General features: G+C 37.5%; 1 protein-coding gene across 2 annotated transcripts; it reads left to right on the forward strand.

Annotated features, from left to right (window-relative positions):
• Window positions 1–600: 600 nt before the first annotated feature.
• LOC129269417 (coiled-coil domain-containing protein 40-like) lies at window positions 601–23,397 on the forward strand. 2 transcript variants are annotated; one of them, XM_054906915.2, is made up of 19 exons: window positions 601–779; window positions 7,440–7,513; window positions 7,961–7,989; window positions 8,349–8,799; window positions 10,025–10,209; window positions 11,233–11,536; window positions 11,929–12,086; window positions 12,916–13,056; window positions 13,822–13,925; window positions 14,309–14,552; window positions 14,884–15,066; window positions 15,532–15,777; window positions 16,237–16,450; window positions 17,411–17,580; window positions 18,143–18,234; window positions 18,641–18,761; window positions 19,920–20,108; window positions 21,997–22,155; window positions 22,809–23,397. In XM_054906915.2, exons 1-19 carry the CDS (start codon window positions 766–768, stop codon window positions 23,055–23,057), a joined length of 3,327 nt encoding a protein of 1,108 aa, XP_054762890.2. In that variant the 5' UTR covers window positions 601–765; the 3' UTR covers window positions 23,058–23,397. The 2 variants fall into 2 exon arrangements, with proteins under 2 accessions (XP_054762890.2, XP_054762889.2); XM_054906914.2 differs by having other exon boundaries at window positions 697–779; window positions 7,440–7,528.
• Window positions 23,398–25,559: the final 2,162 nt, after the last annotated feature.

The raw sequence follows: 25,559 nt of genomic DNA on the forward strand, positions 1-25,559 counted from the left end.
CTGAATAAAAAATAACTCAAAGTTAGATTATCAGGAAAAGGTGATTTTTTCTCGCTCGCTTCGCTCGCCCGGGACTTATATAAAGCAGCTTTTTAGCACATGTGCTATACTGCGCCCTTCGGTTTTTTTTTTTTTTTACTCTTCACGCTACTGCCGCAAAGAATCCTGTTCACAGTGGCGTACAGACCACAAAAAAGGAATCTAAAGAGAGAAGAGGGAAATATATTATTCTCTGGATATCATCTCAAAATCTATCACAAAATTTGATTTTTGTATTAAAAAGGTCAAAATTTTTGCTCGCTCGCTTCGCTCGCTCGCAACTTTTTTTTAAAGATAAATTCTGCCTGATACGCAATATTTGCCTTCCCAAAATACTCGCCTCATTACACCTGCTCATACCATGATATGACCGGGAAATTTTTGGCTCTTGCCCCCCCTGGCCACCGACCCCTGTTACGCCGCTGTTTACTATATATCTAACTACTCTTCAATAAATTAAACATGATTGTTTAAACGGTTAAACAAATACTAGCTGTAAGGTCATATAGTAAACAGCGTTGAATAAACTCTTAAACAGCGTTTTACTGTGTAAAAACATTCGGAAAAGCCTCTCGTGAAACCCGGCCATGAAGCTACTGCATATGGTGAAACATTCCCAGAAAACATTCCCCTGGATATCTGCGTTCAAGTTTTGTCCCCAAAACTACTGGAGCATCGAGTCTACGATGAAGTTTGTCTTTCGCATAGCAACCCAATCCAATCGAAATGTCCGACGGAAGGTGAGCATTGTGTCCCAATATTTCTGTTAATTTGATTTGAGAGAATGATATTTTGTAAAATAACAATAATTTGTGAAGTTTAATATTTGATTTTAATCCTCCCGTATTTATATGTTTCAAATATGTTATCTTAACAAATATATGGTCGTTGATTAAACAACAATTTCGATGGGAAAGAGATTATTGTCGCGCGTTAGGGTTAGGACGGACTGGCAACAGTTATCCACCCCGCTGGGCATGGCCTTCGGGACAACTCGGACCACGGGACATCTCGGACCGCGGGCCGAGTTGTCCCACCCATTTCGAGATTTTTTTTCCACAAATTTGCGTCTATTTTTCCGTCAATTCGAAATTTCTTGTAAAGATTTTCTAGAGATATGGTCTGTTGGTAATGTTCTTCACTTTATATTACTTTTTTTTTCGCTGAAATAAAAAAAAAGCGTAATTTTAGGCGTTTTTCGACAGCTCGCGATTCCCATAGGCGCGCGTGTATTAACTGTGTTGGTGCTCGGCTCGGCCCCGCTCAACAACTGACTTGATTTTGTGATCATTTCTCCTCAAGTTACCACTTTTATCGCAGAAGATGGACTTTCTTGTATTCCATTCACTCCATTTTTTCATCACAAGGATAAAATTCGGTGTATTTGCACGATTCTGTTAAAGTTTTTCACCTTTTCTCTCTGGTCCGAGTGGTCGTAAGAAGCGAACAACCGAAGAACGGTCCGCTGCTCTTCATCGCAATTCTACGTAGCTCGGCCGCCCAAACTGGCGGGGTGGGATTCAGCCTGAATCCCCAATGGAAGTGGGCGTGCACAGTCAAAGAGCTGAGCTTGACTGAGTGAGAGAGAGTGAACTACAGCTTGAAGAAAGGGGTTGGGACGTACCTATAGGCTCTGCTTTTTTTTTTGTTAATATATATTTGTATTTTTTTATTTTGTCTATATTTATTTTCCCTGGTGTAGAGCTTTAAGATTGTAATATTTTAATATGCTTCAATTTCTTTGACTGAGTGTGACTGTGGTGTGGATGTTTGAGTCGCACAAAAAATACTTTTACGTGGGTGGGGGCTCAGGGCAATTTCACTCCTGCCCCCAAAATGTGAAAAAATATTTGCGGTGTAGATGTGTGGGCATGCCAGGCTGAGGGTATAGCCATCAATAAAAAATATTTCATTTGGGGGCTTAATTTTTAATTAAACTGATTATTTTTAGGCCTATTTATTTTGTATATAAATTTCCTTTTTATTTTTCATATTGAGTTTCCCTGGTGTAGAGAGCTGAGTTTTAAGTTGCAATAATATGCTTCAATTTAGTGGCGTACGCAGGGGGTGGTTTACAGGCGTTCAAACCCCCTAAAAAAAATTTGATACTCAACCCCCCACCCCCAATTCATATTAATTATTTTTAAGTTTTACAGGATTTAAAATAGAATGATTTAATTCATTGTGCCCCTTTCCATTCCTTGTTTTTTCCTGATATACTTTCTTTATTTTCATTTCTTGGTCTTAAGGGTGGACGTCAGGCTGCCGGGGTGGAATTCAGCCGGAAACCCCAATGGAAGTTGACATACGTGCACAGCCTTCGACTAGCCTGGTCCTGCTGTTATGAATATTATGTTTTTATTTTCAATCAATTTTCTGTTACTTGAGTAAGGGAAACAAGGCGCCCCCATTACAAGCTTGCCCGCTTCAATTGCTCCCTCTTTTTTTTAAATTTATTTTCCCTGGTGTAGAACTTAAGTTTAGTTCTGTGCCTTTTTGTGGTGTGGCTTACTCAAGTGGTGTGGCTTACTTGAGTAAGCCACACGACTGTTTTGGGGGTGGAATTCAGCCGGAAACACCAATGGTGGAAGTGGACATATGTGCACAGCCTGAGCTGGGAGACTAGCCTGGCCCTGTAGTTGTGAATAATATGGGGGGTTTTTCAATCAATTTTCTGTTTCTGGGCCTAATTTTTAATTATTATTTTTATTTTAAAGGATTAAAAATGATTCAATTCATTTCCATTCCTTGTTCCTCTAATTACTGTGCAAGTATGTCCACTTCCATTGGCAATTCCGGCTGAATTCCACCCCGGCAGCCTGACATCCACCCTTAAGACCAAGAAATAAAATTAAAGAAAGTAAATCAGGGAAAAACAAGGAATGGAAAGGGGCACAATGAATTACATCATTTTATTTTTTAACTCCTGTAAAAAATAATTTAATTCAAAATTAAGCCCCCAAATAAAACATTTTTTATTGATGGCTATACCCTCAGCCTAGCATGCCCACACATCTACACCGCAAATATTTTTTCACATTTTGGGGGCAGGAGTGAAATCGCCCCGAGCCCCCACCCACGTAAAAGTATTTTTTGTGCGACTCAAACATCCACACCACAGTCACACTCAGTCAAAGAAATTGAAGCATATTAAATTATTACAATCTTAAAGCTCTACACCAGGGAAAATCAATATAGACAAAATAAAAAAATACATATATATATTTACAAAAAAAAAGCAGAGCCTAGCTCCAGTTCACTCACTCTCTCTCACTCAGTCAAGCTCAGCTGCTCTTCGACTGTGCACGCCCACTTCCATTGGGGATTCGGGCTGAATCCCACCCCCCCAGTTTCGGCGGCCGAGCTACGTAGAATTGCGATGAAGAGCGGCTGACCGTTCATCGGTTGTTCGCTTCTTACGACCACTCGGACCAGAGAGAAAAGGTGAAAAACTTTAACAGAATCGTGCATATACATCGAATTTTATCCTTGTGATGAATAAATAGAGTGAATGGAATACAAGAATGTCCATCTTCTGCGATAAAAGTGGTAACTTGAGGAGAAATGATCACAAAATCAAGTCAGTTGTTGAGCGGGGCCGAGCCGAGCACCAACACAGTTAATACACGCGCGCCTATGGGAATCGCAAGCTGTCGAAAAACGCCTAAAATTACACTTTTTTTTTAACTTCAGCGAAAAAAAAGTAATAGAAAGTGAAGAACATTACCAACAGACCATATCTCTAGAAAATCATTACAAGAAATTTCGAATTGACGGAAAAATAGACGCAAGTTTGTGGAAAAAAAATCACGAAACGGGTGGGACAACTCGGCCCACGGTCCGAGATGTCCCGTGGTCCGAGTTGTCCCTGATTCTCCGGCCTAGCTACACTGTCTAAGCGCGCTGATATTACTGTAGCTGTATGGCTGTGACTGTGAGTCCAAACTTCGCGCGTGTCCATTCTTCGCGAACGGTCATTATCTAAAAAACTAGCCAATATCCTTAAAATCTGACATCATCAACGTGAAAAGCGACCTAAAATTACCCTCTGGTGTAGGCCTAACTGTAAGTTTCTTTAGGATGAGTTCAGTATTCATGAAAATATTGGCAAAAGATCGGCAAATTTGTCACCGTTAGCACCCGTTTTGAAGAAATCTGATATTCTCAACAAGCATCACGATATCACCATTTTGCAAGCAGAAATCATCAAAAATGTGAGTTAAATGTGGTACCAACCGATTCTATAGCATTTTGCCATCAATCTGATATAAATATTTCACTTTTTGAGCTTGAGTTTTGTTTAAATGTCCACAAAAACTTTGGTCCGCGAAGTTAGGTCACACTTTTTCTGAACGGATTTCCAGCACAGCGCGCATTCGCCGATCGGAATAGAATTTTGAGATCGCGATACCGGCAAATCCCCTTGACCTACTTTACATTTTCGTTCATGATTTTATAGTTTACGATCTTGCCGTCAATGTGGTAACTATTTCTTGAATTGGTTTTGTATAAATTATGAATATTTTGTGAAAAAAATTAAGCCTGATGAATATTTTTGAAAAGTGCGCGAAGTTTGGACACCCCATCATATGGTAGGGGGTCCTAAACTACGCACCACTCATCGCGCATACAGTTTTTATGGCAAATGCGCACTCTGTGTGTGGAACTGTGACTGCAGAGTGATGAACGATTCCTATTCAATTTTTTCTACAGAGGCTGCAGTAAATCTCAAAATGCAGAGAAAACCAACAACTGTTTGGAATTTTTGAGTTATATTCGCTTAAATTTCATTTTATCCTATAAATAAAAAATATATGAATATATTTTAGAAATTGAGGCACAGGAAATACAATTTTTTTGCATGATAAATCGAGTGCGAAGCTTTAAAGTTAGGACCCCTTCTACATCGGGTGGCGAAATCAAGAGGTGTTCGGAAAACACGGCGGGATTTTCGTATTAGTGAGTTTTGCGATATTTTCTTCTTGGTTAATGATCTTTAGAATGTTTGCCACAAATTAGTGAAAGATATTTGTTGAAATATTAAAATTGGGATAGTTTTTATTGTTTGAAAACAAAGTGCGTAGCTTTAGGTCCCCCCATCATACTTTAGCGCCCGTTCCGAAATAATCTGATATTCTCAACAAGCATCACGATATCGGTATTTGCAAGCAGATATCTTTAAAAATGTGAGTTAAATGTGGTACTGACTGATTCTATAACATATCTTTATCAATCTGATATAAATATCTCACCTTTTGAGCTTGAGGTTTTGTTAAATCTCAAAAACTTGGTCCGCGAAGTTAGGTCACACTTTTTCAGAACGGTTTTCCAGCACAGCGCGCATTCGTCGATCGGAATAGAATTTGGAGATCGCAATACCGGCGAAAGCCCTTGATCGCAATACCGGCGAAAGCCCTTGACCTACTTCACATTTTCGTCAATGATTTTATAGTTTACGATCTTGCCGTCAATGTGGTAACTATTTCTTGAATTGGTTTTGCATAAATTGTGAATATTTTATAAACAAATTTAAGCCTGAAGAATATTTTTGAAAAGTCCGTGAAGTTTGGACACCCCATCATACTAACCGCAGGGCCGGGCCGGCCACCGACGGGGTAGAACTAGTGACACTTACAGTAACAGCTGCATTTTAACAGTCGACGTCGTCGCGAAAGAGTCAAATTCTCAAGCGTGAGTGGGTTTTAGAAAAGATGAAATGGCTAGGCCTAATCCAGTAATGCGCGCGCCTGGAATTCTAGATTTCTTTCACTCACCACATGAAAGTCCCGATTTCAACTCCAAAATCCCCTTAGCGATAAAAAGGTCAAATTTTGCCATTAAAATTTGGATTCTGCGCCATACATGTATTTCCAGAGCATTATTTAACTTTTGATTTCAGCGGCGCTGGCATGCATTGACTTTTATACGTGTGCTATTTCGAATGTAGGGCGGGGCTGTCGAATGGCGATGATGGTGATACATTTCAAGATTTTATGAAATTTTGATATAGAAGGTGAAAATGAGCATTGCAATTAATAATAGACAAATAGACCTATTCAACAAACATTGATGCAAATTTTATTTTGTGAAAAAGACATTTTAGAACAAAATACAGGTATATTGCAGAAAAGCTTAACATGTCGAATTGTGGGCAGGTTACTCTGTACTGTCTTTTTATTTCCTCAACGCTGGAACTGATGACATCTTTCTAAAATTCAATTTTAACTTTCCTTTCTTCTTTCTTTTCTCTCTCTGTCTTCTTTCCCTTTTTAACTGTTAGAATGTCTTTTTTGCTTCCTTCTATTCTCTATATCTCTCCTTGATCTAGATTTATTCAATCTCATGATCTACTTTTCTGAAAAAAAAAAAAAACATTTGTGGAATTTAGCTACAATCCAGACTAGTCCCAGAGTAGACTCTAGGCCTTTTAGGCTAGTCTATCTGAGAAAATTTATTCTATGGACCAATTTCATGATGAATGTTAGTGGATCTTTTCAACAACATGTGATTGCTAATTTACCTTGTTACACCATTTCAAGTTAGATGCCTTTGTATAAAGAGGGGCCCCATGTCTGCGCACCTAGCAATTAACTTGAATGTCTTTTTATTCCACAAAAAATTCAGTTGGTAATGTTCCTTATTTTCTTTTGAGTAAGTGTGGCAAAAATATAAAAAATGAGAGAAATATAATTTTCTTTAAAAAAAACCTTGGCCAGTCATTTTCAGAAGATTGTACGCAAAAAAAATGATGCCCCATTTCCACTTCTTCATTTGGCTGCATTTTTCCAGTCTGATATCACTCCTTCTTTGTCCCTAAAATTAATTGTAAGTGGAAAGTTGAAAATTTTGCCCCTTTGTTGATGAGTTGATTGCAGGTGTGAAAAATATGTAATCGGAGACCCCCAGGTTTCCATATTAAAAGTTAATAAACAGTAATCATATTTCCTCTTTGTTGTCTATGAAATAATTGAGTAAAGATTGATTTTTTGTAAGCATTCGCAATCCTAAGTGAACTTGACTCAGAATTATTTGATGAGCTCTCTGTACCTGACAACATCACTTCTCTACTGATATACATGTACTTGCCTACTTCCATGCATCCCTACTGCAGTATTCTTCCTAGACTAAATATGAAAATAATGAACATGGCTCACAACATTTTTTTTATTCTGATATATAACTTAAGTTTCTCTTTAAGCAATTAAATCATTGGCAGCTATCTCTCTATAATAACTCAAATCAATTTGATTTAAATCAGCCAACCTTGTACTGTAGCTTATAATACACCTACTTGTTAAGTCTAGAATAGATCTTGTGGCCTTTGTATGAATCAGTGAATTTGATTTTCTGTCCTGTGAAGATCTAGTAATGTATTTTGCTATTGCTCTTTTTTATTGTAGACCATCAAGTAAAGAGCAAATAGAAGCTGGTAATATGGATGAGCCATCAGCTGATGAACTACAAGGAGAACCAGGTGAGCTGACAGATGGTGTGTATTGTGTTGGGAACAAAAGAGAATTCATGCTTTAATTTTTCTGAAACTATTCAAATTAGAAATAAGATTATTTTGAGAGTAATAGTGATAATGATAATTACAATATGATGGGCTAAATAATTCATTGTTTGTTTCCCCCTCCATGTATCTTGGTAAATTTCTGACAAATATCTACATGTATAAAGATGATAAGATGAAAAGAAAAATTACCCATTGCCGATTTAAAGAATAAAAAGCTTCTAGGCATCACATACTTTATCATTGTATATAGAGGTTAAAAGTGTCCACAAATAAGGCAATATGCAGACGTGCATCTGTAACCTGTCAGTAAAAAAATACATTCTTACTGAAATTTTCTTTGATAGAAAAGTTTTGATGATTTATTGAACTGATTTGCTACCCCTTTTCTCCCCTATTCTACATTAGCTCCTGATGAGGAGGATCAAGTAGCAGAGGTAAGATTCTCCTTGTTAATTTACCATAGAAGAAAATTAAAGATTGTCTAATAAGAAAAGTAGAAGGTGCAATTTTTAATATCATTCAAATTTCCTAGGATGGAAACAAAACTTAACAACATCCCAATTGCCCATAGTTGCTAGCCAAGAGTGCACTGTGTGTAATGCTTGTTCTTTGTGTGTGGCCTCCCAAAATTTTGCTGTGTCAAAACTTGGTCAAGCAAATTTTAGAATTGGAATACATCACAATTGCATAATGAATTTTGCTTTTGTTTTTCAATGTAAAATGGAATGATTTTATGTACATTGTAAGTCTTGATTTTAAACCTTATTAAATTCTGTCCTGCATATCTTTGTAGGAGGCTGCTCCTACCCCAGTGGCTGAAGAAAGGCCTGCATCAGCAACACAGAGACCTCCTTCTGCATCTCAGCGTCCTCCATCTGCATCACAAAGACCCCCGTCAGGCACAGAAAGGCCCCCCTCAGCCAGTCAACGACCGCCGTCAGCCAGCCAGCGGCCCCCTTCAGCCAGCCAACGCCCTCCCTCAGCTACCCGGCCACCCTCTGCAGGGAGTGGGCGGCCAGCTTCAGCTGGTCGACCCTCGTCTGCTGCACGTCCCCCATCTGCAGGGGCAAGACCGGCATCTGGTTCCAGAAGATCTGGGTCAGGTGCCCAGAGGCCTCCATCTGGAGAGAGAAGATCACCTGCTCCAGCCCAAGCCTCTCCCCCTGCCACGCCCCCTGGTGTTGAGGAAGAGGATGCAGGTCCTTTACAACTTGAACCCGAGCCTGCAGGAATACCCCAACAAGGTTTGCATTAATATTTGGAAATATTTCTTTTGTTTTCTATTAATAATTTGTCATGTAATTTGAAATGTACGGTGTAGTTGTTTTCATTAGTCATAGAAAAAATAATGTAGGAAATAACTTTCCTAATGTCCAGATCTATTGGAGTGGAGAAGGGTAATATATGATGTGATTTCTAACTTTTTGAAATCAAATAAATACCATTGATATATTGTCCAAATTTGTTCATCATCATTATGATAAAAAATAATAAGCAAGGTCACAATGGCAGCAACAACCAAAACAACAAAATGAACAGATAGATACACATTTTACAATTAATAAGTTCGCTGAACAAAAAGAATGTTGAAGTATCAAATATGGTAATAATAATAACAATGTGAGGATTAAATGTATTCACTGTTTTATAGGATGCGAAAGATATTGTATGTTTGATTTTGCCAGCGCCATAATGAGGCTGCGATGAATGCAAGGAATGCTACCCAGGGAGTGGAAATTGTGCACTTTTCGTGCGGGATTGAAATGAATCCAATGACCGGGGTAATAATTATATAATATTGACTGGTCTTGAGGGGAACATCAAATATATTGCCAGCAAAAGAATCATATTGGCCCGAGTCTTTAGACGAGGGCAATATGGGTCTTTTAAGGGCAATATATTTGATGTTCCCCGAAAGAAGGGCAGTCAATATTTTTATTATCATCCAAATCAGATATCTAGAGCAAAAATCATGATAACAGCGATATCTTTTAAGAATAGAGTTCTGTTGTGACATGATAATATCAGTGTCTAGGCTCTGCACTTTACCATTATGACGTACTTGCAAGCGCCCAGATCCAGCGTTGTCTTTATTATGACGTAGATCGTTGGTGCGCGGAACATTATGAAGCGTATCACTTCATTCGCATCCTCAAAGGCCCGGATGTCAGACCAGGGAAAATACAAAGGTATATTTTGCGTCGTCTCTGCATGCAAAGTCAATACGCGCATTGAGACCGAGGAAAATACAAACAATATACCTATCCCTTCCTGATAATAATAAAATACAGGAAAATACGGTTTTGTAAATGACCAGCTCAGATGTCTGATACGGGTGATAATATGCTGTAACGCGCTTTGAGCCATTCTGGGAAAAGCGCTTTATAAAAACTGGCTATTATTATTATTATTATTATACATATCTTATTGTTTATAATCAAACTATTTCATGTTGATGACTACACCCAGATGACATTCCCCAGGGATATACCAGCATCCCTCCCATGGATACCGCCCAGATGATGGGTGGTGAGGTGGAGGAAGAGGAGGAAGAATACCAACCCAGATTTGGAAGACAAGGAGAAGAAGATTATGATGTAGACTCAGAGGCATCAGATGATGAGAGTGAGATGGTGGTCCTGGATCCAGACCATGTAAGTTTCCATCTTTTTTTTTAAGGAGCTGTGACCTTTGGACATGAATGATATTACATTTAAGATGCATATCAGGCCGCTTTGAATTTCCTTCTAGGCCATTGATTAGAATCTCTTGTCCGTATTCTTAAGTCTGCTTTAACTCAAGCTATGGTCTAACTCTTGGTTTATTTTTAATATTCGCTATGTTCTTTGATCATGCTTTCATGATGAAGAAAACTGTTTTAGTCACCATTTACAGATAGCTCTGAATAATTTGAGCATATAAATTATTGCACAATTAGCTTTCCATAGTTAAATCATAATTTTAGACCAGAGTTTAAATTAAACCTTACTTCAGAATACGGGACTCTGAGTGCAAAATTCCAACTAATTTAAAAGCATTTTCATCAGTTCCCATCTTGTATCCCTGATGTGCAGTATGTGAAAAATACTGAATAGATATCAGATATTTATCTTTATTTTTATTGTGTTCTTCAAATTAATTTGTATTTCTATGCAGGAATGAAAGTTGGCTAATTGTCCATTAGACAGAAAAGTTGTTAGACAAAATGGGATTATACCATGTAGGCTGTTACCAAATGGATGGTAGACAAAGGCCAAGTGGCAATTTATTATTCAAGCTTCTGTGATATCCCATAATGTGATGCTTCTGAAATGTCTTGAATGACAACTGAGCAATGTTATGGATGTAATTTGTATCAAGAAGTATTTAAACTTATATTTGGATTGAGTAAGTTGTAAAATTTTACAGATTTCATTTCAAGCATGATATTTTAATTTCTTCAAACCATGGTTTAAAAATCTGTTTCAAATGGTACCATTTCATCATGTTTGTTAGCACTGACAAGTCGTTCTTGGACAGTTACACTAGTAACCGTCAAAGACTGGTGTTTGTAAGTCAATCAGAACCAGAGGTTTCACTGAAATTGTCAGAAGTGGTAGTGTAGTTGATGCCAGTAACTTTCATGAAACAGTACCCAGCTGCTCTAATTCCTAGATCCAAACTTTTCTCTCACTTAGCCCTTGATGAGACGCTTCCAAGACGCCCTGAAGGGCCACCTCACCAAGCAGATGAAGAAGGTGGAGCTGGAGGTGCGGGAGCTGAAGGAGGCCCTCAAGGGCAAGCTCCATGACAGGGAGGAGCTTGGAGTCAATCTCTACGGCATGCAGCAGGAACTTGCTAGACAGCAGACTCTACTGGAGAAGAAACACGATCAGATGGGGCAGCTTTCACAGATGAGGGCACAGTGCGAGGAACAGCTCAGGGAGGTCAGGGAGATGTATAAGAAGACTCAGCAGAATGTCAATAGCCAGAGGAAAGAATGTGAGTAGGTTTATGGTCTCTTTTGAATGTGTAATGCTTGGATGGTCTTGGAGCTGCAAAATCACCCCAATTACCAGAGATTTCTACAGAATTTGATGAATTAAACATGATCATTTACAAACTGCTCATTTTTTATGACCAACTACGGAGTTGCAATTTCAGTTTGCCCAGTTTAACTTCTTTTTCACAGGTGTCCACTTATGTATGTAATCTAGATATGGTAGAGGATTTAAAAGGCATGAATGTTTTAACAGTTCCCCTTCAGTTTTGAGAACAATCTATAAGTTCAAAGTGAACAATCAATCAAATACATAAATAAATAAGAAGTAGGAAATTTTAATATTATTGGTTTGATATTGATGGGAGTTTGTTGTTTTGGTGTTCTTTTGAAGCGGCTGCACTCCAGACTGAAGTTGAAAACTTGGCCCTTCATCTGTACTACATGACCAATGCTAAGGAAGACATCAGGGGAGACATTGCTGTCATGCGTAGGGCAGCGGAGAAGGCGGACACAGAGGTCTCCAATGCAGAGGAAGACAAGCAAAAACAGGTACATTCATTCACATTTGGGCCCCACTATACAAAGGGTTGCGATCGATCCGGTCAACTGCAACTTCGGAAAGCCAGCAACGCCAACATCTAAAATGCATTTGTTTAAAATGTTTTTAGATATGGTGTATACTCTTGCATTCTTTATTGTCTTGGCAGTTCACCGTGCTTCCTCTTTGTTTACAAGGGACACTCTGCAAATTTCCGGTAGGAAATATTATGACAATGATGGATGTCTATATAGTTGAGATTGATCAAATCAATCGCAACTCTTTGTCAGAGGGGACCCTGGATTTAAGATAGAACCCGAGCATGATTGTAGAAAGTTTGGCATTGATGGTGAATTTGTCTTCAGTGTTTACTTCAATGGAATATTGATATTATAAATTTCAAATTCAATGAAGCAAATGCTCTGGAAGGATGGCTGAGTACTTTCCATGAAAATTGTATGAAAGTCCTGTCTCACAAAACATTATGAGTGATTGAAATCAGTCTTGATTTGAGATTCATTGAAGTATGCATGTTGGAGTTGAGATTGGTTTAAATAAGTTGTAACTCTTCAAAGACTTGGCCATAGTTCAAATCTGAATGTCTATCAAGTTTACTTACTGTTCATGGTTTATCTTTGTAACTTATTACCTGCTTTGGAAAGATTTCCCCAGATTGTACTAATATCTCTAAGTCAAATTTAATCCCAGCTTTCAAAAAATTTACGTGCAGCCATGTGTTTTTCATGGCTTGTAGGTCTATTTCTATAATTCATTACCTGCTGTTAAAAAAAATCTAGTATAACATTAAAATAAATCATGCCTCAAATCTGTTATTTTCAGGACCTGTATGTTGACCGTCTGACTGAGACAGTAGATAAACTGAGGGAGCAGATTGCCCTGTATGAAGCCCAGAGCTCAGCTCAGGGAGAGGAAACAAAAGCAGCCAAGGAGGCCTTATCAGAAGCTAGGATGGAAATTGAAGTAAGTATACCAATTCTTTGGTGATGCTGTGAGTAGTGAAATTATGTGCTACGGTCAGACATTTTTAGTAACTGGCTTTGTAATGCAAAGGTTAACAATCAGTCACTGAATGGCAATTACCATTCCAGATCAGGGGCCCATTTCATAAAACCTTGTTATTATAACAAAATTACAATAACAGTTTAAAGCTACTGAAATCCATCAATTTTATTGGCTGATAGTAAACCTGTAATTGATGTGGTACATTTGCTACTATAACAAGTCTATATGAAATGGGACCCAGGTGTTAAATGTACATTTCTTTAAAACACAGAACTTATCATAGTTGTTCTGTCATATTTCCAATCCATCTCTTGTGTAATGAGGCATGATATAGGGTTAAAAATGTGTCCAGTAGTTACTCATAAAATACTTGAATATGATGAGCAGATGGAAATGAAAATTCTTAATGATAATTATTTGTATTATAATAATAATATAATAATAGCGGTATATTTACCCAGGGTAGCCGCTTCAGTTCCGAAAACTGTTCTCCCAGCGGGCCCTGCTATTATTACCCCGGCTTTAGCTGGACTGCCTAGGCGCTCAAGCATTCAAGGAATTAATCCTGCCGGGTACCCATGCATATTGAATAGAAGAATTATAAATATTTCAAGGGTTTTCTTTGCCACAATTCTGAATTCAAATGATTAGAAATTTGAGTTTTGGTGTGAAAGGGAAAGGAGAAAATTCCAAGGGTTCTTTTTCTATTCTTTTCTGATACAGTCCATCAATCTTGAAAAGAAGCAATTATTTCAGCAGTGGAACAGCAGTCTGATTGGAATGAGACGTAGAGATGAAGCACATGCTGCTATGCAGGAAGCCCTCAGGTAAGCACATCATGAAACACTCATCAAGTTGTTGTGCTCACTAGACTGTACAAAAGGTATTATAAATAGCAGGCATTTGCTGAGGTTGTATGGCATTTTCATACCACAGTGATGTCGTAGGGTGACTTCTGTTTTAACTGAAACACTGTTGAGGTGCCAAAATGGAGTGAAATCCTACAATATTTTTGGCAATTGCTTAGAAAACAAAACTTTTTTGAACTTTAGGTAAATATATTTCTATAATGACAATGCATGCCCTTTGGAATGAAGGATAGATATACCTGCATTTGCTACACATTTTATACAAGTTGTGAATCTTTTGATAGGCTAAAAAATGAATGCAATATCATTATAACCATTATAACATATCCTATCATGAACAGTCAGCAGAAGCAGCACATCATGTCACTGGCCACCGAGATCGAGGGTTACAAGAAATCTATCATGAAGGAACAAGAGAACAACGAGACCCTCACGCTGCTGCTTCAGAAGAACGAGATCGACATCAACTCACTTAGGAAACAGATTGCTACCAGCCAGGATAGGCAGGAGAAGATCAAACAGGAATACAGCACCTACTCACGTATGCTCCATGAGACGGAGCAGGCCCTCAACAGGGCAACAACAGTAAGTTTTATTTGAGACTCTATCTCTCAAATATCAATAATAATCATTCATCTAAAAGGTGGTCCATCATTTTGGGGGAAATGTTAAAAAGAAAGAGTATTCCCAATCAGGAATTGTCAAGAATTTATGAAGACAAGTTCCCATCCTTACAATGGTGTGATATCAATAAAGTTAGCTGAATAACTTCCTTGCATACAACCTAGATTGGTATCTCACGACTTTGATCATTAATATATGAATCTGTGAAATGTATCTTTCTCTGTAAAGTGTTTCTCTCTTCCTATCTGCTTTATGAAGTTTGATGATTAATCACATTTATTTATCTCTGTAGGACCGCACACTAAGGGTCAACGAGCTGACCGCCTTGAGGAAGCAGATAGAGAGAGAATATCAGGAGAAGCTGAGGCTTGAGGAATCCATCATGGACACCCTGCGCAACAAACTCACCATGGACAAGGCTGCCCACTATGCCAAGAAGATGACGGGCAACATCCGGAAGCGCATCGCTGATCAGGTTAGTTCTGAGCAGTCCTAGGAGGGGGGAGGGGTAGAAGTTATGTCTGAATACAATTAGATTCAAGAGTAATCCCAACATACTGAGCTTGACAAAGATTTTTGTATGAAGCACTAGATTTCTTGATCAATTGTACGTATGATGGTTTCAGAGTTAAAGTAAAGCCTCCTCAAACTTAAGTTGCAGCATTTTTTTTTATGGTGTTCATGGACAGTAAAAATGCCTCATTTTTTGCAATTCCATCTCGAGTAATATATTTCTCAAGGATACAGGAATCTGCTTAAGTTATGGCTGAGAACACATATTAAGTTGGAGAGAATACTGGCAAGAGATCTGAAGACCATTCTATGATACTCATACGTTTCAGATTATGCATTTTAAATGTGATTCACTTTTAGGTAATCATTTTCAGTCATGCCAAACACAATTCAAACTCTAGTAAACTCTTTCCCTTGTATAATACAGGAAGCTGCCAAAGCTAAGGTTGAGAATGAGATCTCCCAAGACACCCTGGACCTGTCCAACACCAACACCAGGGTTGAACAGCTACGGAAGTCTCTCAAGGAACTAGACAATGAGATCCATGAGAAGAACCAGATCATCTCTCGTAGCGAGGGTGAGATCGTGAAGAGGAATGCTGTCATCGAGCGCAAGCAGGGACAAATTGACCAGTATAACAAGAAGATAGAGGCGGTGACAAGTGCTCAAGGTGTAAGTATTAGTGTGTTCCTACTATATAGTCAAATATTTTGGCATAAAGGTATTTAGAATACTTACAAGATCTTATATTGACACTTTTAGTTTTCATATGCAGCAGTGGTCAAATTAGCATTTTGGCAATGTAGGTATGGCAATCTTTAAGATAAACGATAACAAATGGTACGGCTTATGAAGTATATGACCTTCTACTGCAGACAGATTCATAATTGCCATTGCTGGAAGAATGATAATAGATAAATGTATAACATTAGGAGAGAAATATCAAATTATTCTACCATCTTTGAAAATTAGTGCTTTTTCAGTTAACTCTTTAAATTATCTGATGTGTAACAACCTGTTTGAAAATTGTAGGATATCTATACTCTTATCCCATTAGACATTAAAAAATAAATTGCAGAAAAATAGAACTTAATACTCTATAAATACATTCTTATGACTCCTCTTTCATAGGGTGAAGAGCTTGGCCCTCTAGAGCAGGAAGTCAATGCCTTGACCAAGAACATTGACACCAGGACACAGGAGATCGCTGACCTTCAGCAGTTCTGGCTACGGCAGCAGGGTGAACTGGTCAAGATGACCCAAGACAAGGATAACCAACAGATGGAGGTAGACACCATGAAGAAAGCTCTGACCATCCTCCATCAGAAGAAGATGAGGATTGAAGGTAAGAGGCTAGGGTTGATGGGATGGAGATTAGTGATGGTGTTGGTGGTTGTGGTTTTATTATGCCCCTGCAGACGAAGTCCGGAGGGGGCATTAAGCGTTGCCCCTGTCTGTCCGTCCGTCCCCCCACTTATTTTCCGCGCAATAACTCGAAATTATTTAATGGATTTAAATTTTTTTTAGTGTGTAGGTACTAGGTAGATGACACCAAAATACAGGCTAAGTTCGAATTCGGAGTCCGCAGGTCAAAGGTCACAGCTCATTAAATATGTGAATTTGTTTCCGCGCAATAACTCGAAAAAACATTTAATGGATTAAACAAAATTTGGGTGTGTAGGTAGATGACACCAAAATACAGGCTAAGTTCGGAGTACGCAGGTCAAAGGTCACAGCTCATTATATATGCGAGTTGGTTCAAAGGTCTAAATTTGTTCATTTTATATATGCATATTGGTTTTTGCACGATATTATTTAGTTCAATCATATTGAATGAATTTCGGATTGCGTTAAGTGGGTGCATCTGTGTCCTTTGGACACGTAAAATTTCTAGTTAGTGATAATTTGGATTGCCGTAATGGTGGGGATGACGTTGGTGGTGATTGGGGAAAGTGATGTTGGTGGTGTTAATGATGACCATGGTGGTAGCTGTAGTAATGATATTTATGGTTAATCACACTTCTCATATTTTGTGAAACAAAGCCAGGGTCAGGGCCATATTGAATTCAATGGTTTGAACCTCTCAATATGTTGCAAATTTGATAATTTTCAGACTGATTTTCTTTATTTATGTAAACTCTTATTCTATCAATATTGTGATTTTGTAATTAAGATTATTTGTCACAAATTATTCTCCCTTTCTTTGCAAGGTTTTGTGTATTTTGTGTTAAATAAAATTGCCCTTGCTAACCAAACCTGATGCAATTTAGCCTGCCAATTTAATGTAATGTTTTCCCTACTTTAGGTGAGATCGAAGGACAACTTTACGATCGCAAGATGGTGGACAAGAGCATACAGAACATGCAGAATGACATGCTGAAACTAAACCAACTACTCACCCGGGAAGGCAAGATAAGACAGGATCTACAACAAGATAATGTTCTCATTGAGAATGACTTTGTGCTTTCTCTCAGGGTATGTTTATATTATCATGAGGCTTTCCCAAGCTTTCTTGCAGCTCAATATATTACTTCCATGGAAAGTTCAATTTTGATCGATTGAATAACATTGTTGTTGATGATTTGCCATGAGGTCTAATCACACTTTGGCTAATGCCAGTTTGATCTGATTCAGGTGATGTTTCATAAAGTGGATGACTTTACAAATGAATGGAACATAGGTGCTAAGCCAGCTACATTCAGACATCATTGGGCACAAGAACAGGTCACCATGGGTGTGTAAAGTCATGCATGACTTAGAAATTTCCCTTGTGTGTTCTTATTTTGCTTTTAAGTGGTTTGTATATTCATTTGCTGTACTTGACAAATTAGGCTCTGCCTATTTCATGTAGTATTTGATTAGTGTAGTACAATTTAATGATCATGTTCCTCCCTGTTATAGCATTTATCTTAGTGCTATAACAAAGAGCTAATAGATACATGGGTTAGTCTAGACAAATTGATTTACTTTAAGTTTAAATGGTCATTAATCTCTCTATTTTTTCTGTTTTATTTGTGATATATATTTTCTTTTGCAGGAGGCTGAGAGAGAATCACTTGAGATGCAAGCCAAACTTGATGAACTTGGTGAGGAGAAGGAGAGACTCCTCAACAGCTTGGTAGAGGCAGAGTAAGTGTGACCTACTTTATGATTACAAGCTGATTGGGAGGGGGCGTTCTGTGAAGGTGTTCCTAAAGTAACTCATGACTTAGAAACTGCTCGAACATGTTCTTGTGCTCAATGAGGTACCACATATTTTCACCAGTATTTTGATAAGTGTGACAGGATTTCCTATAAGCCTAATCATATTTTGACAAAGATAAAATAAGTTTGGATAATGCATACACACAACACATAATTAATACCCAAGTAATGATGTTCCAGTATTTTGCCTTAAGATAGCAATAGTTCTGAACAGGAAAACCTGGCCGATTCATATTTCAGTTTACGGTTACTAAAACATAGCCACAGCATACCTGAGACTTCAGACCTGTATCATTTTCAATATTGAAATTTTATTTGTGTTCTTGTGTAGACGTCAGATAATGTTATGGGAGAAGAAGACTCAGCTAGCCAGAGAAGCCAAGGCTACAGTAGACTCTGAGGTCGGTCAGGGAGAGATCAGGGCGATGACTGCTGAGATACATCGTATGGAGGTTAGTTATCATCAACATATTTTCTACTGACAAACTTTAGCAAAATGTTATCATCGCCGCTATCATCGTCATCATCATAATCATCTTCATCATCATCATAATCATCGTCATCATCTTCATCATCATCATCATCATTGTCATCCCCATCACTACCATCATCATCATTGTCATCCCCATCATTACCATCATTATCATCATCATCAACATCATCATCACCATCATCACCATCATCTTTATCATCATCACCATCATCTTCATCATTGTCATCATCATCATCATCACCATCATTGCCATCATTATCATCATCATCATCAACATCATCATCATCATCATCAACAACACCATCATTGCAATTATCATCATTATCATCATCACCATCATCATCATCTTCATCATTGTTATCATCATCATTATCATTGTCACCATCATTTATTTTAGTCAGCATTTTCCTGCTTACAAAGGATTACTTGACTCTTCCACCATGATGACACTCCCTCACATTTCTTTCTGTCTTGAACATCCTCCTTGTTTAGGCCAACCTTACTGCTTTCCTTCTACATGATATCTTTCCATGTTATCTTTTGTCTTCCCTTTCCTCTTATGCCATCTTCTGTCAGATCCCATGCCCTTTTGATACATTTGTAAAAACAAAACATATTCCAATGATTTGTTGATGGATAGAATGAAATAAGATGGTTTATTTCCAGTACCATAATGGTGCTAATAATGCTGATTCTAGTAAAGGGATATAGCCTTTTCTCATGTATAGCAATGCGGTTTAATCCTCATATCAGTGTGTGAATAATTTAAAAAGCATATGAATTGAAATGCTCATATCAATCTTTTTAGCTTTATTTATAACATACACCATGTATTTGTAAATCTTTTAGTAACTATGGTAATAATAGGACAAGATGATGAAGCTGAACTCTATTAAAACAAAACAATGAACTTTCCAAATCATCAATGTTTGGTATGTCTTTATCAGGAATGCACTTCGACAGAAAGAATTGCATGATGTACAGTGAATCCTTCTACTGCCCTTAACATTTTACACAGGTATTGATATTGATGTATTATAGAACCTTCAGAGTGTATAATGATCTATTTCTTATGTATTTCTGAAAAATGCTATATTCTGTTCTGTTGATAACCTAGGTGCGTCACACCCAGCTGATGAAACTCCAAGAGAAGCTCATCCAAGACATGGAGAAGGCTGTATCCCGTCGTGACACCATCGTGACTAGAGGCGACGCCCAGTCTAAGATGAACAAGAAGGTAGAGACTAAGGGAGCATTCCAGAAGAAACTCCTGGAGCTCAAGAAGAAGATCAAGGAGACTCAGCAGGTTTGTGCCCTTTGTTGAATAGTTGTGGAGCGTTGTGGCCCAGTGGATTAGTCTTCTGACTTTGAAACAGAGGGTCATGGGTTCAAATCCCAGCCATTTCCTTCAGCAAGAAATTTATCCACATTGTGCTGCACTCAACCCAGGTGAGGTGAATGGGTACCCGGCAGGATTGATTCCTTGAATGCATGAGCGCTGAAAGGCAGCTCGAGCTAAAGCCGGGGTAATAATAATAATAACATCGCGCCTTGGAATAGAACATTTCTAGATAGATGGCGCTATATAAATGCCTATTATTATTATTATTATAGTTGCTAGATTTCCATGATATTTCCTCCTGAAAAAAGAATGCTGGTTTACAGAGAATCTGCACACTGAAAGCTGGCATTAACTCTCCAATATTACTGAATACTATTTGTCACATTCTGAACCGAAAAACCTCATTGCAATGCTTGCCATATATCTTCAGGAGCAAGTGTCTGGGATACTTGATGCTAGCTTCTTAAAAGCTTCCATTGTATTTCCAAATACTCAGAATGTTCTTTTGGCATTGATAAAAAGAGAAGCATGTAATTTTTTTTATTTGTTTATAGCAGATTTTGCAGATCAATCACAGGATTTTGTTGTTGTTGTTGTTTGTTTTGTTCTGTGATGATCTCTTGAGTTGAATGTTGCTGTTATCTGGAGTATACACAAAATGAAAGTGTTTGTCACTCCATGTGTACTCTCTTTGGCAGAATTGTTGCTCTGTGTATTTTCTTACAAATAATCTTCATCCAAATCGCATCGGAAATGGTTATTTCACCAAAATTAAATATATGTTGTCTCTTACAAGTATATTAAAGGAGAAAGAAACCCTTGAAACCAGCTGAATCCATACAAAGAGAAAAATCAAAGAAACATATTGTTGAAAGTTTGAGGAAGATTGAATGAATAATAAGAAAGTTATGAGCATTTGAATATTGAGATCACTAATTACATGTAGATCCTCCCATTGGCAATGCGACCAAGATCTGTGATGTCACACACGTACAACTCCCTCATTACTTTAGTACTTATTTCACTTATATTCTCACTTTTATAGAGTCTATCACAAGGTGAGGTGTTCTCTTTATGAGAGGACAAGTACAGAGGTTTCACAACATTATATCATTGATGAATCGTTCATATTTAGAATGAGCAAAAAGAGATGTTTTGGGGTATATTTTCAGTGTCCAAAAGGGGAGAGTTGTTCATCTGTGATCTTGGTCGCATTGCCAATAGGAGGATCTCCATAGCATTAGTGATCTCGACATTCAAATGCTCATAACTTTTCTATTGCTAGTCCTATTTTACTAAAACTTTTGTTGATCTTATTCTTTGATTTTTCTGCTTTCACAAAAGCTAACTTGCTCCACGAGTTTCATTCTCCTTTAAGGAGTGGTGTAATGGACAACCCGCTTACTTGCTTCAGTATTGATCTATGGAAGAGTTTGTAAATAATCTGTTGTAAATAAAATTTGAACAATTAGTTTTTTAAATCCTGCTTGTTTGCATATTTTTCTTTATTAATGTAATCATACAAAATACGTACTTGTCTCTCCTTGTACTTGTATTTATGATCTATTTATGATGCTTGTGGTAGCTGTAGTAGTAATGATATTTATGGTTAATCACACCTATCATATTTTATGAAACAAAGCCAGGGTCAGGGCTTTATAAATAAATGAATAAATAATTATTTATAAATGAATAATCTATCGTAAATTAAATTCTGACAATTAGTTTTTTTAATCCTGCTTGTTTGCATATTTTTCTTTATTAATGTAATCATACAAAATATGTACTTGTCTCTCCTTGTACTTGTATTTATATATTTTTCACTTGTTCTTGTTATTGTTTATTGAAACAGGATGCAAACAGCTGTGACAATGACATCTCTGAGCTGCGTAGCCATCAACAGATGTTGAACCAGCAGCTTGATAACAAACAGAGAGAGTTCCATGAACTACAGAGTATGGCTGATACACAGGACGGTGACATTGAGAGATTAGTTGAACTCAAACAAAAGGTAACAAATTCATGATATTGAATGATGATGATGATGCGATTGTGATGGTGATAATGATGATAATAACAATGATAATGATAAATATTATAATAATTATTATAATAAAAGTGGTAACTGAAATAATTACACTGGAGCTCAAAATAGCCCTGGAAAATAATGCAATAGAGCCCCAGAGTCCCCGTTCACTGCCATGTAAAAGCTTTGTCACAGATTAGACTGTTGGTTACGAAAAGTAGCCCCCTAAAGTAAGAAATTAAGTTTTTACCTTAATGGTAATAATGATCGAGATGTTGATTTTGAAGATGATAATGATGATGAGGAGGAGGATGATTGTGATGTTGATGATGTTGATGATGATGGTGATGATTATGATGATGATGATGATTTTGAAGACGACAATGTCTAAGATGATGATGATGGTGATGGTAATGGTATTAATGGTGATGATGATGGTGATGGTGATGATGTTGATAATGATGATAATGATGATGATGATGATGATGGTGGTGATGATGATGATGGTGATGATAATGATGATGATGGTGATGATGGTGATGACAATAATAAGGTGCAGGCCTCATAGAGTATAGAAGTAATGATTCCTTATACATTGTCATCCCCTTGACAATTCTTTCACTTCTCACTGTCAACAGCATCTTGCTGATATCGTCTCTCGGCAACGCAAGGTCAAGAACTACCAGGCCCTGAAGGATGGCAAGTACACTCTGCTCTGCAAGACGGAGGCTGCCCTCGAGGCCGAGTCCCAGAAGCAGCTTGACAAGATGCAAACCGTTGCTACCATTGCTGACCGTCTTATCACAGAGTTCCCTCAGATCCAGCCAGCCATGCGACGCGTCCAGATGGTGCTGAGCTCAAGGGGTGGAGCCGATGATGACATGTAGATGAGTGGAGTTTCCCTTCAGATAGTATAAAGCACAACCCGCTCTGTTACACTGAGGAAGCCACCTTGTGATATTTTGTTTCTTAAATGCTTTTTAAAAAAGAAATGGGGATGAACCAGCAATACACTACAATGATTGCTCCTCAAACTCTGTTGTTGTTTACTTTTATATTTACCAAATGCACCTGGGGAGGGAATTTTCCTCATTTTTGTTTCAGGTAGGTCTTCTATTTCAATTTTTCTTTGTAAACTTGTTTGTTCTTTCTTCTTGGTCTTCAGGAATTAAGGGTGTGTCTTTTTTAAATGAGTTACAACTTACAATAAATAATACAAAGGGAAAATATATAGCTTATGATGGCCTTGTTACGCATGATATGGGCCTGTCACATAACACTCCCAATTATTGCTTCTCAGTGGCGGACCGTGACCCGGAGGAGACAATTGATTGGAGGGGCACTGTATTGTTTGTGAACAATGCTGTGCCCCTCCAATGCTTTGTCTCCTCCGGGTCACGGTCCGCCACTGTTGCTACTGCTATCAGCATAAACGTCTGTAGAATCCTTGATTTTGATTTGCAGGGTTGCTGTTAATGGCAAGTTTTTATGCCAGTGGGACATGGACATAGATCAACAAATTGCCTTATTCAAAGTTTATTATCAAAGCAGTTTTGTTTGGGTTTTAAATAAGTACCGGTATATGCATTCCAGACAACATTGGAATTTTATGCATTGTAAGGACTGTACATACAGTATTGATCATATGTTGCAAGCCTTGCCATTCTCAGTGGTTTTATACATGGTTTGCAAAAGTGCATATTTAGTGCCCTTTGCAGCATGTATGCATTAATAGGTTTTTCTCAGTGAAAATGTTAAATTTAGCATAATAGTTTTACTGTAAAATCAATGAAAGCTTGGCTTTAAGTTATCCTACCTAGTTAATTTGTACCTTTATACAATGCCAGTCATCATCATAGTGCTGGTATCACATTAGATCACAGTGATGCATATTTTGATATTTGATCATCACGTCATCTGTAATACCTTGTTATGGGGATATATCATAACCTGTGATGATCATCAAACAACATCAAAGAATGTTCACATTCTGTCTATTTACTTAGATCTAACATTAAAACATAGGTGCAGTAGATGAAGAAAGATTGGTTAGGGTTAATATTATAATGACACTCTCCCTTTTACCCTGTGACTTGCATTAGGGTAATTAGGGTAATATCATGGCTTTGTTTTATGACCTTACCTCAATGATCACATACCAAGGCGGCTATCCTTTCTCAAATTTAGTGAAATAATTGTGAGAATTGATGTATCATTGACTCAATATCCGATGATCAATGCCACAATATTTTAATATTATTGTCACAGTATGCAGCCATACCCAATTTAATTCACGATATATCTGGAGGGTGATTCATAAAGCTGTTCGTAAGTTAAGAGCGACTTTAAGAACGACTGGTGAACCTTATGCGCTAAGCTATCACCAATGAACATTGAATGGTGCATATTTACCACAAGAAAGGTTCACCAGTCGTTCTTAAAGTTGCTGTTAACTTACGAACAGCTTTATGAAACACCCACCAGGTAGTCTGTATGTTACACTGGTGTCAGTTCACTTTGTCTTATACTAAACAGGGCCCTGTAACATAAAGAGATACAATCAATATTGGGAATCAATTGCAACTTTTTATACATGGTTTGCAATAGACAATGATTAATTGTTCGATGTTACAGGACCAGGTGGATGTTTCATAAAGCTGTTCGTAAGTTACAAACAACTTTATGAACAACTGATCCTTTCTTAGAAGCTAAACCTACACCAATGAAAATTTGCAGTATATCATTGATCACAATAAAGGGTCACCATTTATTTCTAAAATCTTTTGTAACTTACGAACACGAACAGCTTTATGAAGGCCGACCCGATTTTGTATTGTTCAATGCAAAGAAAAATTTCTTCAAATGTCAAATGTGCTCCCAGAAAAATAGAACGAGGAGGTTGTGTTTAAATTTGAAAATTTATGGATTCTTCCACTTAATTAGTTACAAATTGAATTCTGTAATTAGATACATGGAAGTACTATACCAGTAACTATTTTACTAAAGATAAATAAGTGATGATTACACAAAACCACCTTGATGTGAATAGTATATTCATAGAATATCATATTCCCTTTGAAACAGATTATTTAAATTAATGTAAAATTTATATGAATAGTGTAAATATTTGTATTCATAAAAGTGCAGACTTATGTGTATGTAATGTGTGTGATTGAGAGAAGCCAATTGTATAATATACATATTTGTATCTTTTCAAAGCATACTGCTAACTTGCATTTGCTGATATGTAATTTATTTGCTTCTTGTAAAATATTTGTGAAATATCATATCGTATGTGTAAATTCTGATTAAAATGAAAGGAAATATAAAGTTGATAATTTGTTTTTAAAAGTTTCATTTTCTATCCATCTCGGGAGCTTCTCAAATCA

Source organism: Lytechinus pictus, chromosome 10 (assembly GCF_037042905.1).
Source record: "Lytechinus pictus isolate F3 Inbred chromosome 10, Lp3.0, whole genome shotgun sequence".
NCBI lineage: Eukaryota > Metazoa > Echinodermata > Echinoidea > Temnopleuroida > Toxopneustidae > Lytechinus > Lytechinus pictus.